At 43.6% G+C, this 14,746-nt stretch overlaps 1 protein-coding gene across 22 annotated transcripts in view; it reads right to left on the bottom strand.

Annotated features, from left to right (window-relative positions):
- MICAL3 (microtubule associated monooxygenase, calponin and LIM domain containing 3) overlaps positions 1 to 14,746 on the bottom strand; it is a 294,200-nt gene that overhangs the window by 107,178 nt on the left and 172,276 nt on the right. For all 22 annotated transcript variants that reach the window (XR_013960066.1, XM_080658695.1, XM_080658702.1 and 19 more), the window contains one exon: positions 587 to 675. Coding sequence is in view for 21 of the 22 variants with exons in the window: in XM_080658695.1 (XP_080514821.1) it covers positions 587 to 675 (89 nt within the window). In the remaining variant the exon portion in view is untranslated. The remainder of the gene's footprint in view (positions 1 to 586; positions 676 to 14,746) is intronic.

Here is a 14,746-nt window from a genome sequence, read left to right as displayed (position 1 = left end):
CTAGCTCCACCCAAGTATACCTTTTCCTACAAGTACTTCTTCAGTCAACAGGAGCCTCTCAAGTAAGCATTAGCTAGCCTGCTCCCTGACAAGGAGACATCATGGAGTAAAGATGGAGGGAGGAGCTAGTTACTCTCATTAAAAAAAAAAGAGAAGGAAAAAGGTTCTTAGATAAGTTATTCACACAAGAAAGAAACTGAAAGGAATTGGCAGGCAGAGCAGATTATTTACAACTAAAAGTTCATTTTTAGGCTGTCCTTTTCTCAGAGAGATGCTCATTTACAAAGGTAAAAGTCTTCTTTTATATAGAGTGAGCAGAAGGGAAGGTCTGACACAGTATTCTAAATCCAACTCAGGTGGTGGATAGAACATTACTTCAGTGAAATGCAGCATTAGATTAGGCTTGAAAAGTTGGTTCCCTCCCCGAAATGGACTATGACCACCTCTCAAGCAAGCCTTTCCCACTCATAGGAAAGGCAATTCAGTGGCCATTCAGCAGGCTCTGCTGGCTACACACTGACCTGTCACAACACTGAAATACATAGTGCCTGCTGCTTCTCCCCACATAGAGATGGATTACCATTACCTTTCCAGACAAAGGAGTCACTGCTGGTCTTTTCCTCTGTGCAGAGCTGGAGAGTCGGTAACAGTAGTGTGGTTTGCAGTAGAATTTACCTGCAGGCAGCAAGAGGCAGAGGAAAGGGGATTGAGCACAACTCTATAATTCTGAACTTGTCTTCCTGGTCTTGGCACATTCTCTATCCATCTCCTCAAGCCATGAGCATCATCACCACGCTAGCCTTTTCCAGGTTCAGGTTTCTTGTAAAACTTTGATTTCAGCCCTCCTCTCCCCTTTATCCTTTGGATATGTGAAGGTCATTGAGCAATCAGCCAATCAGTGCCCAGAACAAAGATGTAAGGCTTACATGGCAGGGCCAGCAAACAAAGTGGCAGTGTATGCAGAACAAAGATATGGTCACATGAAAAGCTGGGAGTAACATTTGTGGGGAAACCAAGAATGAATACAAATGCAGGGTGGAGGTGTGGAGGCTGCAGGGGTGGGGCAGCATTGAATGTTAGTTAACTCAGACAGGACCCCTCTGCTGCCCCTTGTCAGCACTGGTCAGACTGCAACTTATGACCCCTTAGTGGCTTAGGATCAGCATTTAGAAACAATACAATGCAAAACCAAACCAAAAAAATCCGGAAATGGACTATAAATAGAATGAAAAAGAATACAATAGAATAAAAAGCATTAGAGTGGTGCATAGTACATAATCAGAATTAAGTATTATTTCTTGCAACTTTTAGCTGTGACTACATTTGTTTACTGGGTCCTGATGTAACATGTATTTGCTAGGGTGGGCATGGTCAAAATGATGAACAACACTGATCTTGGCTTTTCCCATGACATTGGTGGTGATTTAGTCACAAAGGGTCATTTTTTTACTTTCTTTCTTCCCACTTAAAGAGCCACGGCTTTTGAAAATTAAAGCGTAGACCTTATTATACAGACTGTTGAAACAGGAGCAATCCCACTCATTCTTCTCATTTGTATAAAGTGCTCTTTCAAGAAATGAACTTTTCCATTCTCAAAATTAAAAAATAAGAGAACCTAACCTGAAAAATAGAAAAGATCAATAAAACTAAGAGCTGTTTTTTAAAAAGAAATAAAACTGACAAACCTTAACTAGACTAATTCAGAAAAACAGAGAACTCAATTAAATAAAATCAGAAACGAAAAAGGATATATTACAAATGATACCACAGAAATACAAAAGATCATGAGAAACTACTATGAACAATTAATTATATGCTAACAAGCTGGATAACCTAGAAGAGACAAATAAATTCCTAGAAACATTCAATCTATTACTAAGAGTAAATCATGAAGAAATAGAAAATCTGAATAGACCAATATCAAATGGTCTATAATCAATAAATTCAGTAATAAAAACCCTCCCCAAGCCAAAACCGGTTTGGCTCAGTGGATAGAGCGTCAGCCTGCGGACTGAAAGGTCCCAGGTTCGATTCCGGTCAAGGGCATGTAACTTGGTTGCGGGCACATCCCCAGTGGGAGGTGTGCAGGAGGCAGCTGGTCGATGTTTCTCTCTCATCGATGTTTCTGACTATCTATCACTCTTCCTTCCTCTCTGTAAAAAAATCAATAAAATATATTAAAAAAAACAACAACAAAAAACAAACAAACAAACAAAAAACCCTCCCCAAGCAGAAAAGCCTAGGACTAGATAGATAGGTTCACTGATAAATTATACCAAACATTTAAAGAAGAATTAACAACAATCCTTCTCAAACTCTTCCAAAAAACTGAACAGGAGGTAACACTCCCAAATTCATTTTACAATGCCAGCATTACCCTGAAACCAAAGCCAGATAAGGTAGCTACAAGAAAAGAAAATTATAGACCAATATCCCTGATTAACATAGATGCAAAAATTCTCAACAAAATATTAACAAACAGAATTCAATACATTAAAAGGATCACTTGGCATAATAAACGGGGGTTTATTCCTGGGATGCAAGGATAATTCAACATATGCAAATCAATAAATGTGATATACCACATTAATATAATGAAAGATAAAAATCATATGATCATATCAATTGCTACAAAAAAAGTATTTGACAAAATACAACATCTTTTTGTGATAAAAATGCTTAACAAATTCAGTATAGAAGGAACATACCTCAACATAATAAAGGCCATATATGACAAGCCCACAGCTAACATCATGCTCAATGGTGAAAAGTTGAAAGTTTTTCCTCTAAAATCAGGAAAAAGACAAGGGAGCACACTCTCACCACTCTTAAGGCCCAGTGGGGTCCTGAAGGGGGCAATGGGGTTCCCAGGGGGTGGAGGGAGCCAGGACGTGACCGGCCCTCCCAGTGGGCAGTAGGGGATCCAGATCCGTCCCCCGGATCTGTGTCCCTAACATTCGTGCTGGTTGTCGGGAGCCACCTGGCAGCTTTTATATTGTTTCTTCCTTGTGGAGTGTCTAGGAGGGCGGGGCGGGGGCAGTGTGCTAAGAGGGGCTGCAGTGCCCGAGGCCAACTTCCAGGAGGCCTGCAGTACTGTTGGGATCCTGCCGGCCGCGCTTGTCTGTTGGCGCCTGGCCCTTTCTCTGGAGATTGGACCTGCAGGACTACTGAGGGAGTGAGTGGCTATTGCCGGGCTGGTGGGCCGCTGGGAAGGGTTGGCCAGCTGAGCAGCAAGCACTCCCACTGTGGGAGGACACTGACCACTGGGGGCAGCTCCTGCGTTGAGCAGCTGCCCCCTGGTGGTCAGTGTGCAAGACAGCAACTGATCGTTCTGGTCGTTCGGTCGTAACGGTCGCTTTGGGTTTTATATATTTAACATAGTGCTGGAAGTCCTAGCCAGAGTAATCCGACAATAAAAAGAAATAGAAGGCATCCAAATAGAAAAAGAATAAGTAATATTGATTTTGTTTGCAGATAATATGATCTTATATATATAAAATCCTAAAGACTCCACCAACAACCTCTAGGACTAATCAACAAATTCAGTAAAGTTTTAGGATACAAAATCAACATACAGAAAGCTACTGCATTTCTATATGCTAACAACAAAACATCTGAAAAAGAAATAAAACAATCTCATTTAAGTAGCATCAAAAATAATAAGATACTTAGGAATAAATCTAACCAAGGAATGAAAGACCTATATACCAAAAATAAAAAGACACTGATTAAAGAAATTAAAGAAGACACAAACAAATGGAAAGATATACTAAATTCATAGATTAGGATAATTAATATTATTAAAATATCCATAATACCCCAAACAATATACAGATTCAATGCAATCCCTAAGAAAATACCAATGGCATTTTTCACAGTAATAGAAAAAAAAAATCTTAAAATTTGTATGAAACCACAAAAGACCCTAATCAAAGCAATCCTGAGAATGAAAAACAAAGCTGGAGCCATAATATTCCCAATTTCAAACTACATTATATGGGTATAGTAATCAAACACTATGGCATAAAAATAGGCACACAGGCCAATGGAACAGAGTCAAGAGCCTAGAACTAAGCCCACACATATATAATCCTATATAATAAATGGGTAGTATGCAAATTGTCCCCTCGACCGCGAGTTCTTCCAGGAGTTTGGCCAGGGGTGGGCCAGCCGGGGGGAGGGAGGCCCCAGCCGGTGGCAGCGGCAGGCCGGTGATGGCAGGCAGCAGGGGGAAGGGAGGCAGTACCCAGCCAGCACTGCCAGCACTAGGGACCCTACCAGTACCAGTGCACGGATTTCATGCACTGGGCCTCTAGTCAAGTAATATTTGACAAGGGAGCTAAGAATACTCAATCAGGAAAACAGTCTCTTCAATAAATGGTGCTGGAAAAACTGGATAACCACATGTGGAAACATAAAATTGGATCTCTATCTTAATCTACTTAATAAACTTAAAATGGATTAAAGACTTAGTGTAAGACCTGAAACTAACTCCTAGAAGAAAACAGAGGGAAAACTCCTTGGCATTGGTTTCGGAAGGGATTTCCTGGATACGAAAGCAAAAGCACAAGCAAAAAAAGCAAAAAATAAACAAGTGGGACTACATTAAACTAAAAAGCTTCTGGACAGAAAAAGAAACCATTATCAAAATGAAAAAGCAGCCATCAGAATAAGAGAAAATATTTGTCAATCATATATATATGACAAGGGGTTAATATATAAAATATGTAAAGAACTAATATAACTCAATAGCAAAAAATCTAATGACCTAATTAAAAAATGGGCAGAGAAACTAAATATACAGTTTTCCAAAGAAGACATACAAATGGCCAACAGGTAGATGAAGAGGTGCTCAACATCAGTTATCACCAGGGAAATGCAAATCAAAACCATGAGGTATCACCTCACACCTGTCAGAATGCCTGTCAACAAAAGAAATAGTGTTGGTGAGAATGTGAAGAAAAGGGGACCCCTGTGCAGTGTTGTTGGGATTGTAAACTGGTAAAGTCACTATGAAAACAGTATAGAGCTTCTTCAATAAATGAAAAATAAGACTCATATGATCTAGCAATCCCACTTCTGGGTATTTACCTAAAAAAACAGAAGTTAAGATTTTGTAAAGATATCTGCACCCCCAGATTAACTGCAGCATTAATCACAATAGCCAAGATATGGAAACAACCTGTGTCCACTGATTGATGAATGGATAAAGAAGATGTGATTATATACACAATAAAATATTATTATCAATCAAAGAAAATCCTATTTGTTAGGTTTGATGGAGCAATTGAATCGATATTCCTCCCCCAGGAAATGACTTTTCAGGCCATGTCACTATGGACATTCCCTTTTGCTGAGACCACACTTTACTTGCTGAGACCACATTCCATGATCTCTCTCCTCCCAACCTGCACAGAGAATTCTATGCCCAGAAATAGCCCGCCTAGAGTCCTTTAAAAACGTCTGACTCCCAGTCTTTGGGGGCTGCTGGGAGCTCAGCCACTGGGTGTGTGGATGATTGAATAAATTCGTAATCCCTCACCATTCTGGCCTCGTGAATTCCTCCTTCGGCAATCTAACATCTTGGTGCCAAAATGCAAGGGGGTTCCATGAGGATGGGGAGCCATCGCCCTGGCTTCAATCACCCTGAGTTTGCTACTTGGAGAGCAGTAGGCAGCAGCAGCTAGACCTGGGCTTACCTTAGAATCCTACTCGGGTGACGTGATCGCCTGCCTCCATTAGGCATTCCTCCCTATGGACCCTCCCAAACCAGCCACAGAGGACGCCGGATCAGGAACCTCTCCTTCTCCTTCCATCCCACACCGGCCAATCTTCTCTAGGTGAGTGACATCCTACAATTCCCCTCATCTTGAGTCTTCTGCCCACTCTCTCTTGCTGACTTCACAAAAGTCTCTCGTCTCAAAAGTCTCTCATCTTAAAATGTAAACACCTTATCTCCTGCATGACTGTCCCCTCCTCTAAACAAGAAATACTCTCCTTTCTCAGGCTCGTTCGGTACTCCCCACTCTGAGTTCCCAACTTCAGTCTTCTCGCAAAACTCCTCTATGACATGACATGGTGAAGGGACCCCCCTCACTGAGCCTTTAGATTCCAAGGCAAGCAGTATCACCCTCTTTAATGCTCTAAAAACTGCTCTTTCCTCAGCACCTTCTTACCCGCCCCCCTCCCAAAGAATAGTTTCTTTACTAAAACTGCAAATGCTTAACAGTCTGGCTACTATCAGAAGCTGAACTCATTATAACCCAAACCTTAGCATGTTATTTCTAAGGAAAAATGTGGCAGTTTTAAATCCAAGCGGTTGGAGGCCTGAAAAATGCAGTCCTAGAACAGACTGTAGGGCCTGTTCACTCTCCCGCTCAGCCTTTTCTCCAGACTCATATGCCTACACATAATTTCCCAAAGTCTTCTTTGTCAACTTAGAAGCTTTGGAGCATTGCTGGGTTAAATGATAAATATCTAAATATCTCAGTAAGTTTTAAGTTCACCTGATTTTAGCTTTTGTTACAGAAAATCTATAAAGTAGATTTGGAACTGTTAATGTAATGTCTTGTGCTTTGTTAAAGTTATGCTTCTTGAAAGTGAGAGTGTTCATAAATGTTAATCTAAGCAATGCTGGCTGTAATTGGAAAATTAAGGTTACAAGCAGAATAGGGAAACTGAGATAGTAAAACAGTAGTTTGCAACCATCTAGAAAATCCAGATGCCAAGAAGTTTGCAGTCATCTAGAAAACACTGTCTTCCTTAAACCAGGACACTTAAGAGTAAATGATTTGAAGATAAACCTCATTTTGGTATATTAGACTTCAGCCCTCCAAACTAATGTCTCTTTCCTTCCACCAGACGATTTATCGTAATTCTTGTTCGTCTAGCTTTTGCCCCAGTAATATTAAATTTTATAAAACAGTTCATCTCCACCAGGTTACAAGCCCTACTTGCATTCAGGAAATATCACCCTTAGGCACCATCAAAACCTCCTTTTATTCCCAGGCCTCATTGGCCCTTTGACACCCAGAGGAAGGATGATGGGCCAGGTTTAGGTATAGAAACTCAATGGGCCAGAAAGCTCTGGATGCTAGCAAGGGGCAAAACTGGGAAAATAAGAACCTTGCCCCCAGGGTAACCTATCCTCCCCTAGCAAATAACTAGTCAGGCAACTAAGTTCCCTGATCTTTTCCTCCCTAAAGATAACATCTAGGCCTCAGTTATATTTCAGCTCCAGGCCCAGAAAAGCAGCAAAACCAGACAGGTGATGTTGTGGCAACCTCAGGACCAGCTTTTATCTTCCAAGTCACTCAATAGGACCATTTTCAAGCCTTAACAACCAGTCTCTTGGGGAAATCATGCTGCTGCGACCCCTTGTCCAGCCTACTACTATCAAAGTCCATTCCCCTGTGATCTCGATGTCCCCCCTCAGCAGGAAGGAAATACAGAAGATATGACCTTCATCCCAATTCCATAAAACAAAAAGGCTGGAATGTTAAGTCTAATCAAATAATTTAATCGATACCCCTCCCCTGGAAACTGACCTTTAGGCCACTTTACAATGGACATTCCAATTGCTTAGACCCCATTCCACTTGCTAAGACCATTATCTCTCCCCTGCGGACTTTCCCAGAATCCGGACCTGCACAGAGAATTCTCTGCCCAGAAAAAGCCCGCCTATTATCCTTTAAAAATCTCTGAATCCCAGTCTTTGGGACTGATGGAGCCATCTGGGGCTCAGCCACCAGGTGTGCAGATGATGGAATAAATTCTTAATCCCTCACCATCCTGGCCTTGTGTGTTCCTCCTTGAGCGACCTAACACTATTGTTTGCAACAATTTGGATGTACCTTGAAGGCAGATAAAGACAAATACTATATGATATCACATGTGTAATGTAAAAAGACAAACTCAGGGAAACAGCAGAGTGGTGGTTGCTAGGGCTTGAGAGATGAGGGATATGGTGAGATACTGGTCAAAGGGTTAAGTTTTAGTTATAAGATTAACAAATTTAGGGATCTAATGTATAGCATGATGATTATAGCTAATAATACTGCATCATATATACTTGAATGTAGTCAAGAGAGTGGATCTCAAATGTTATCACCAAAGCAACAGCCTTGCGAGCAGCCCGCCCCCATCCCAGGAGCAGCAGCTGCATGAGCAGCCCACCCCCATCTGAGAAGCAGCAGCCCCGTGAGCAGCATGCTCCAATCCAAGGAGCGGCAACCTCATGCGGCCTGCTCCCGTCCGAGGAGCAGCAGCCCCACAAGCAGCCCGCCCCAGTCTGAGGAGCAGCAGCCTCACGCGGCCTGCCCCTGTCTGAGGAGCAGCAATGCTGCAAGTGGCCTGCCCATGTTTGAAGAGCAGCAGCTGCGTGAGCAGCCCACCCCTGCCCAAGGAGTAGCAGCCATGCACAGCCCGCCCCCATACGAGGAACAGCAGCCTCATGAGAAGCCCGCCCCCGTCTGAAGAGCAGCAACTGAGTGAGCAGCCTGGCTCTGCCAGCCAAAAGAGCCACCACTGCTGTGAGCAGCGCTGACCACAGGAGAAGCCGCTGCCTGAGGAGCTGCTGCCACCTGAGGAGCAGCCACTGCATGACTCAACACCTATCTGTTGGTGAGAGCAAAAATGGGGAGACAAAGAAACCCCCAAAGGGAAGAAAAGGAGGAATCAGGAGAAAAGCAGCTAAGTGAAACAGAGGCATGCAATATGTCAGAAAAAGAGTCACACAGTTTATAGGCCAGATGGATGAGAAAATCAACAACTTATGTAAGAATCAAGAAGAAATAAAGAGTAATATAGCAGCAATAAAAAACACCATGAAAAGTTTCAACAGTAGACTAGGAGAAGTGGAGGACTGAATTAGCAAATTAGAAGATAAGGAAGCAAAACACACCCAAACTGAACTGCAATTGGAGAAAAAAATTAAAAGAGAGCCTATGGGAGCTTTGAGACAACATGAAACAAAGCAACATATGAATAATAGGGGTGCCAGAACAACAGGAAGAGGAACAAGGGTTAGAAAACTTATTTAAAGAAATAATGTCAGAAAACTTCCCCGATGTGGGGAAGAAAAAAGTCACACAAGCACAGAGAGTCCCAAATAAGATGAACCTGAAAAGACCCACACCAAGACACATCATAATTAAGATGGCAAACGTTCAGGACAAAGAGGGAATCTTAAAGTCTGCAAGAGAGAGAAAGAAAGTGACATACAAGGGATCTGCCATTAGATTATCAAATGATTTCACAACAGAAACACATCAGGCCACAAAGGAATAGAAATAAATTTACAAAGTGATGCAAAGCAAAGGACTGAATCCAAGAATATTCTATCCAGCAAGGCTACCATTCAAAATTAAGGGGAAATCAGGAGATTCATAGACAAAAAAAAGGCTAAGGGAGTTTATCACTACCAAGCCAGCAATGCAAGAAATACTAAAGGGACTGGTGTAAAAAGAAGAAATAAAAAGGGAAGAAGGAACACAGGCACAAAAATAAAAATGGCTACAAACAAGTACCTACAATTAATAACTTTAAATGTAAACGGACTAAATCCTCCAAACAAAAGACATCAAGTGGCTGAATGGATTAAAAAAAAACATGACCCATATATATGCTGCCTACAAGAGACCCATTTCAGAACAAGGGACTCACACAAACAGAAAGTGAAGGGATGGAAAAATATCTTTCAGGCAAATGGGAGTGAAAAAAAAAAAAAAGCTGGTGTAGCAATACTTATATCTGACAAAATAGACCTCAAAGTGAAGGCCATAACAAGAGATAAGGAAGGCCACTTCATAATAATATATGGATCGATACAACAAGAGGATATAACCCTGGTAAACATATATACACCCAATGCAGGAGCACCCAAATACACACAAAAAAAGAATGGCTATCATCAACAAATCAACAAATCAACAAATGACAAGTGCTGGGGAGGATGTGGAGAAAAAGGAACCCTTTGTGCACTGCTGGTGGGAATGCACTCTGGTGCAGCCACTGAGGAGAACAGTATGAAGTTTCCATAAAAAACTAAAAATGGAACTTCCATTGACCCAGTGATCCCACTCCTAGGAATATATCCCAAGAAACTAGAAACACCAATCAGAAGGGATATATGCACTCCTATGTTCACAGCGGCACAATTTACCATAGCTAAAATTTGGAAATAGTCTAAGTGCCCATCAGCAGATGAGTGGATTAGAAAACTGTGGTACATCTACACAATGGAATACTACACTGTGGTAAAAAAACAAGGAATTCTTACCATTTTCAACAGCATGGATGGAACTGGAGAGCATTATGGTAAGCGAAATAAGCCAGTCAGAGAAAGATAAATATCACCTGATATCACTCATTTGTGGAGTATAATGAACAACATACACTGATGAACTAAAACAGATCCAGAGACAGAGAAGCATCAATCAGACCACAAATCTCAGAGGGAAGGTAGGGGAGGGCAGGGGTAAGGGGGAGAGATCAACCAAAGGACTTGTATGCATGCATGTAAGCCTAACCAATGGACACAGACACCATGAGGGTGAGGGCATGAGTGGGGGTGGGTGGGGGTGCAATGGGAGGGATAAGGATACACATGTAATACCTTAATCAATAAAGAAAATGTAAATAAACAATGTTATCACCACACAAAAGAATTAGTAACTAAGTGACAGTATAGAGGTGGTAGCCAATAATATGGTGGTAATCATTTTACAATTAATAAATGTATCAAAACAGCATGTTGCCTACCTACCTTAAACTCACCCAATGTTGTTATCAGTCACATCTCAATGAAGCTGGGGGTTGGGGGGAGAAAAAGGAGAGAAAGAGAGAGAAAGAGAGAGAGAGAGAGAGAGAGAGAGAGAGAGAGAGAGAGAGAGAGAGAGAGAGAGAGAACCTAAAATTCAAAGTAAATAAAGATGAAATGGCATTCTTCCTTTTTCCCTTCACCTGGTGATCTGATTATATTTCTTGTCCTTCAAGGTAACTGACTTCTGTTTTTCTTTTACTGGCACTCCCCTGCAACACTGAATAAATCTTTTTTTTTAATTATTGATTTGAAAAACAGAAATACTGATGTGAGAAACATTGATTGGTTGCCTCCCATTCTCACCCTGACTGGGGATCAAACCTGCCACCTTTCAGTGTACAGGATGATGCTCCAATTGAGCCATACTGGCCAGGCTGAATAAATCTTTTAGAAAAATAGTTTATGAACTTTCATAATTTCAAATAATATTCATATACACAGTACATTTTCTGAAACAGAATTTCCTACTAGCTTCTGGCACTTAATCAAAACTCAGAGACACTACAGCTATTGTTAGGAACATCTCACAGCCAAAGGACCAGCAAGTTCACTGCTTATTCCTCTACAAGGGAAGTCCAGTCATGGCTTATTTATTTATTTTTTCAGCTTGGATACAATCTCCTTTTACAATCTGTAATAAACCATTTCACTTTTAATTCTGGCTAAGATAAAATGTAATTAGGAAAGGACAAAATGCATTAGTGCTTGGATCATATACTACTTTTTTGTCTGTTTTTATTTCATCCTTTAAGAAACACACCTCCCTCTCCCCATGTGATTCCAATGTGGCTACCAACCAGGTGGCCTGACATTACTCAGCAGAGAAGTGGACTCATGGTCCTGTCCGATGTAAAATAAATTGCATGTCACTGGCATACTGTCCCCATTTGTTTAAGGATATGATGGGATATTCATGAGGTGCCAAATGTCTTTCAATATCTCTCCATTTTTCTATTAGAGTGTATCTTCCAGTTCGACCTATTGCTTGAACTAAGGCTATTACAACCTCCTGGCAAGTTGTGACTTCAGTGACCCCACAAACAATCCTCTGAACTCCATCCACCCATACTTTAAGTTCCATGGTGCACCAGCCAGTCACCCAAGGGCCCTGAGACTGGTCATCAATGGTGTCAGGTCATGTCTCTGGCTATGGAAACATGAGAAGGCAGTATGTGCAGTCAGCTTGTCGAGCCAGAGTCTGTCCTCAAGTAGGAAGAGTGTGAGGTAGTCTTGAGGAAGGGTATAACACCAGCCACAGGCACTCAGTTTTGCAATTGCGCTGCCCAGGCAGGCCGCTGGACTGGGGCCCTGGGGACTTTGGCTTGCAGGGGACCCCGCAGCTCCAAGAGCCAGTGCTAATCCCTGCACAGCCCCACAGGTGCCTCCTTCCACAGGCACCCTCTCCTTGCACCTCTCCACAGTGCTAGGTGAGTGAAGATGCCCCAGGCGGAACTGCGGGAGAGTGTGAGCTGCCCCCTACACCGCAGCTGCCACTGCGGGTCAACTGGCGAAGTGGTGGACTTGGTGGGCACCGGTGAGCACTACAGCAGACTTGGCAGCTGGATGGCTCCCGTGGCCTGCATCTGGGAGGGGGGCCGGGCTGGGGGCCTTATAACTCATTTAATCCTCAAAATACAATGACGTTGGTACTATTATCCACCTTTCTCCAGTTGAGGCACAGAAAGGCTAAGCAACCTGCCTAAAGTGTCCCGCACTCAATAATTCTCAGACAGGACCAGAAGCCTGGCTCTAGCCATTATATAATGACTAGAGGCCCAGTGCATGAAATTCATGCATGGAAGGGGGGGTTCCCTCAGCCCAGCCTGCACTCTCTCCAATTGGGGACATCCCTCTCGCAATCTGGGACTGCTGGCTCCTAACTGCTCACCTGCCTGATTGCCCCTAATTGCCTCTGCCTGCCAGCCTGATCACCCCTAACTGCCCTCCCTTGCTGGCCTGGTTGCCCCTAACTGCCTCTGCCTGCCTGCCTGCCTGATTGCCCCTAACTATCTTCCCCTGCCAGCCTGGTTGCCCCCAACTGCCTTCCCCTGCTGGCCTGATTGCGCCCCTAACTGCCTTCCCCTGCCAGCCTGGTTGCCCCCAACTGCCTTCCCCTGCTGGCCTGATTGTGCCCCCAACTGCCCTCCCCTCCTGGCCTGGTTGCCCCCAACTGCCCTCCTCTGCTGGCCTGATCTCGCCCCCAACGGCCCTTCCCTGCAGGCCTGATCTTGCCCCCAACTGCCCTCTTCTGCTGGACAATTTGGTTCTGAATTGTCAGTTTTTATGCCAGTCAGCGTCAAAAGCTCCACCTCCTAGGCAGCCATTGGCTCCCCACAGCACCCAGATTTGGTTCTGATTGGTAGGTTTCTATGCCAATTAGAGTCAGAAGCTCTGCCTCCTAGGCAGCCATTGGCTACTGACAGCACCCACATTTGGTTCTGATTGGTCAGTGTCTATGCCAGTCAGAGTTAGAAGCTCTGCCTTCTAGGCAGCCATTGGTTCTTCACAGCACCCACTTTTGGTTCTGATTTGTCAGTTCCTATACCAGTCAGCGTCTCTGGGCCTATCAACGGTGGAGGCCTGGAGCGAAATGGAGGCACGGCTGCTGGCCAGACTGGGAGAGAAAGAGAGAGGCAAGTGCTGGTCAAAAGCTGCCTCAGAGGCAACAGATCAGTTCCTGCTTCTCTCTTCAGGCCTCTCTCTGGCCCTGATTCACAGCCCCCTCAGCAGTCATTGCTGGGGCACCGTGTCTGCAGTGGAAGCAGGCAGTGCCGGGTTGCCGTGGCAACCCAGCACTGACCACAGGACTGACTTCCGGTTGGTCGAGCCTTGGTTGTTACGAGCCAGGGTTTTTATATATTAGGATGACTATCTCAGTTAAAAAATACAACTATGCTAATGTTATAAACAAACTACACATTATGGTTGACTCAGTCAAGTCACTGATTTTACATGGTCTAAATAAATTAAGGAATCTTAGTAATTAAATACAGAAGTTACTGGAAGAGGAAAGTGTAGAGAAGAGATGGCTAAAAGTAAACTGGGCCATGCATTCATTCATTCAACAACATACTGAGTGCTATTATATGACAGGTAATAATATAAACACTGAGAATGCTCCAGTCAAGAAGACAGACTAGCCCAGCTAATGTAGCACAGTGGTTGAGTGTTGATCTAGGGACCCAGAGGTCCCCATTTGATTCCTGGTCAGGGCACATGCCCAATTTACAGGCTCGATCCACAGTAGGGGTGTGCAGGAGGCAGCAGATCAATGATTCTCTTTCATCATTGATGTTTCTATCTCTCTCTCCCTCTCCCCTCCACCTGAAATCAATAAAAAAATATATTTTTTAAAAAGAAGACAGACTAGTCTCTGCTTGGATGGAGAGGTGACATGTGAATAAGTAGCAGGTAGTAGTGAATACTGTAGATCAGGAGGTCTGCAAATGCTACTCTGAGGAGGGAGTACAGCAAGCATGTCAAACTCGGCCCATGGGCCGCATGCGGCCCACAATGAATATTTTTACAGCCCAGCAAATATAATGGTATGTAAGCACGTTTTAATAAAAATTTTGTAACTTAATTTTTACAATATCCCGTTATACATAATCCTATATAATAAAGAGGTAATATGCAAATTAATCAACATGCTGTAATGCCATCACAAGATGGTGGTGTGCACAGTGGGGGCGGAGCCGGCTGCTCCACATGCCTGCCGCCACAGTTCCCGTGGCCCCGCGGGGGAAGGCGGGGGCAGGAGGTCCAGTGACCGCTCTGCGCACCTGCCACTAGGGCTCCCGTGGCTGCACCAGGGGGCGTGGCTTCTGCCGGAGTTCCCTCAGCCCCGTTGAGGGGCGGGTCCCAGCTGCTGCTCTGCGCCACTTCCACTGGAGTTCCCTCAGCCCCGTGTACCATGGAGGCAGC

Source organism: Plecotus auritus, assembly GCF_963455305.1.
Source record: "Plecotus auritus genome assembly, chromosome: 3".
NCBI classification, from domain to species: domain Eukaryota; kingdom Metazoa; phylum Chordata; class Mammalia; order Chiroptera; family Vespertilionidae; genus Plecotus; species Plecotus auritus.
Note: the sequence above shows the minus strand (reverse complement) of the source record. Positions and strands in the feature narration are given on the sequence as shown.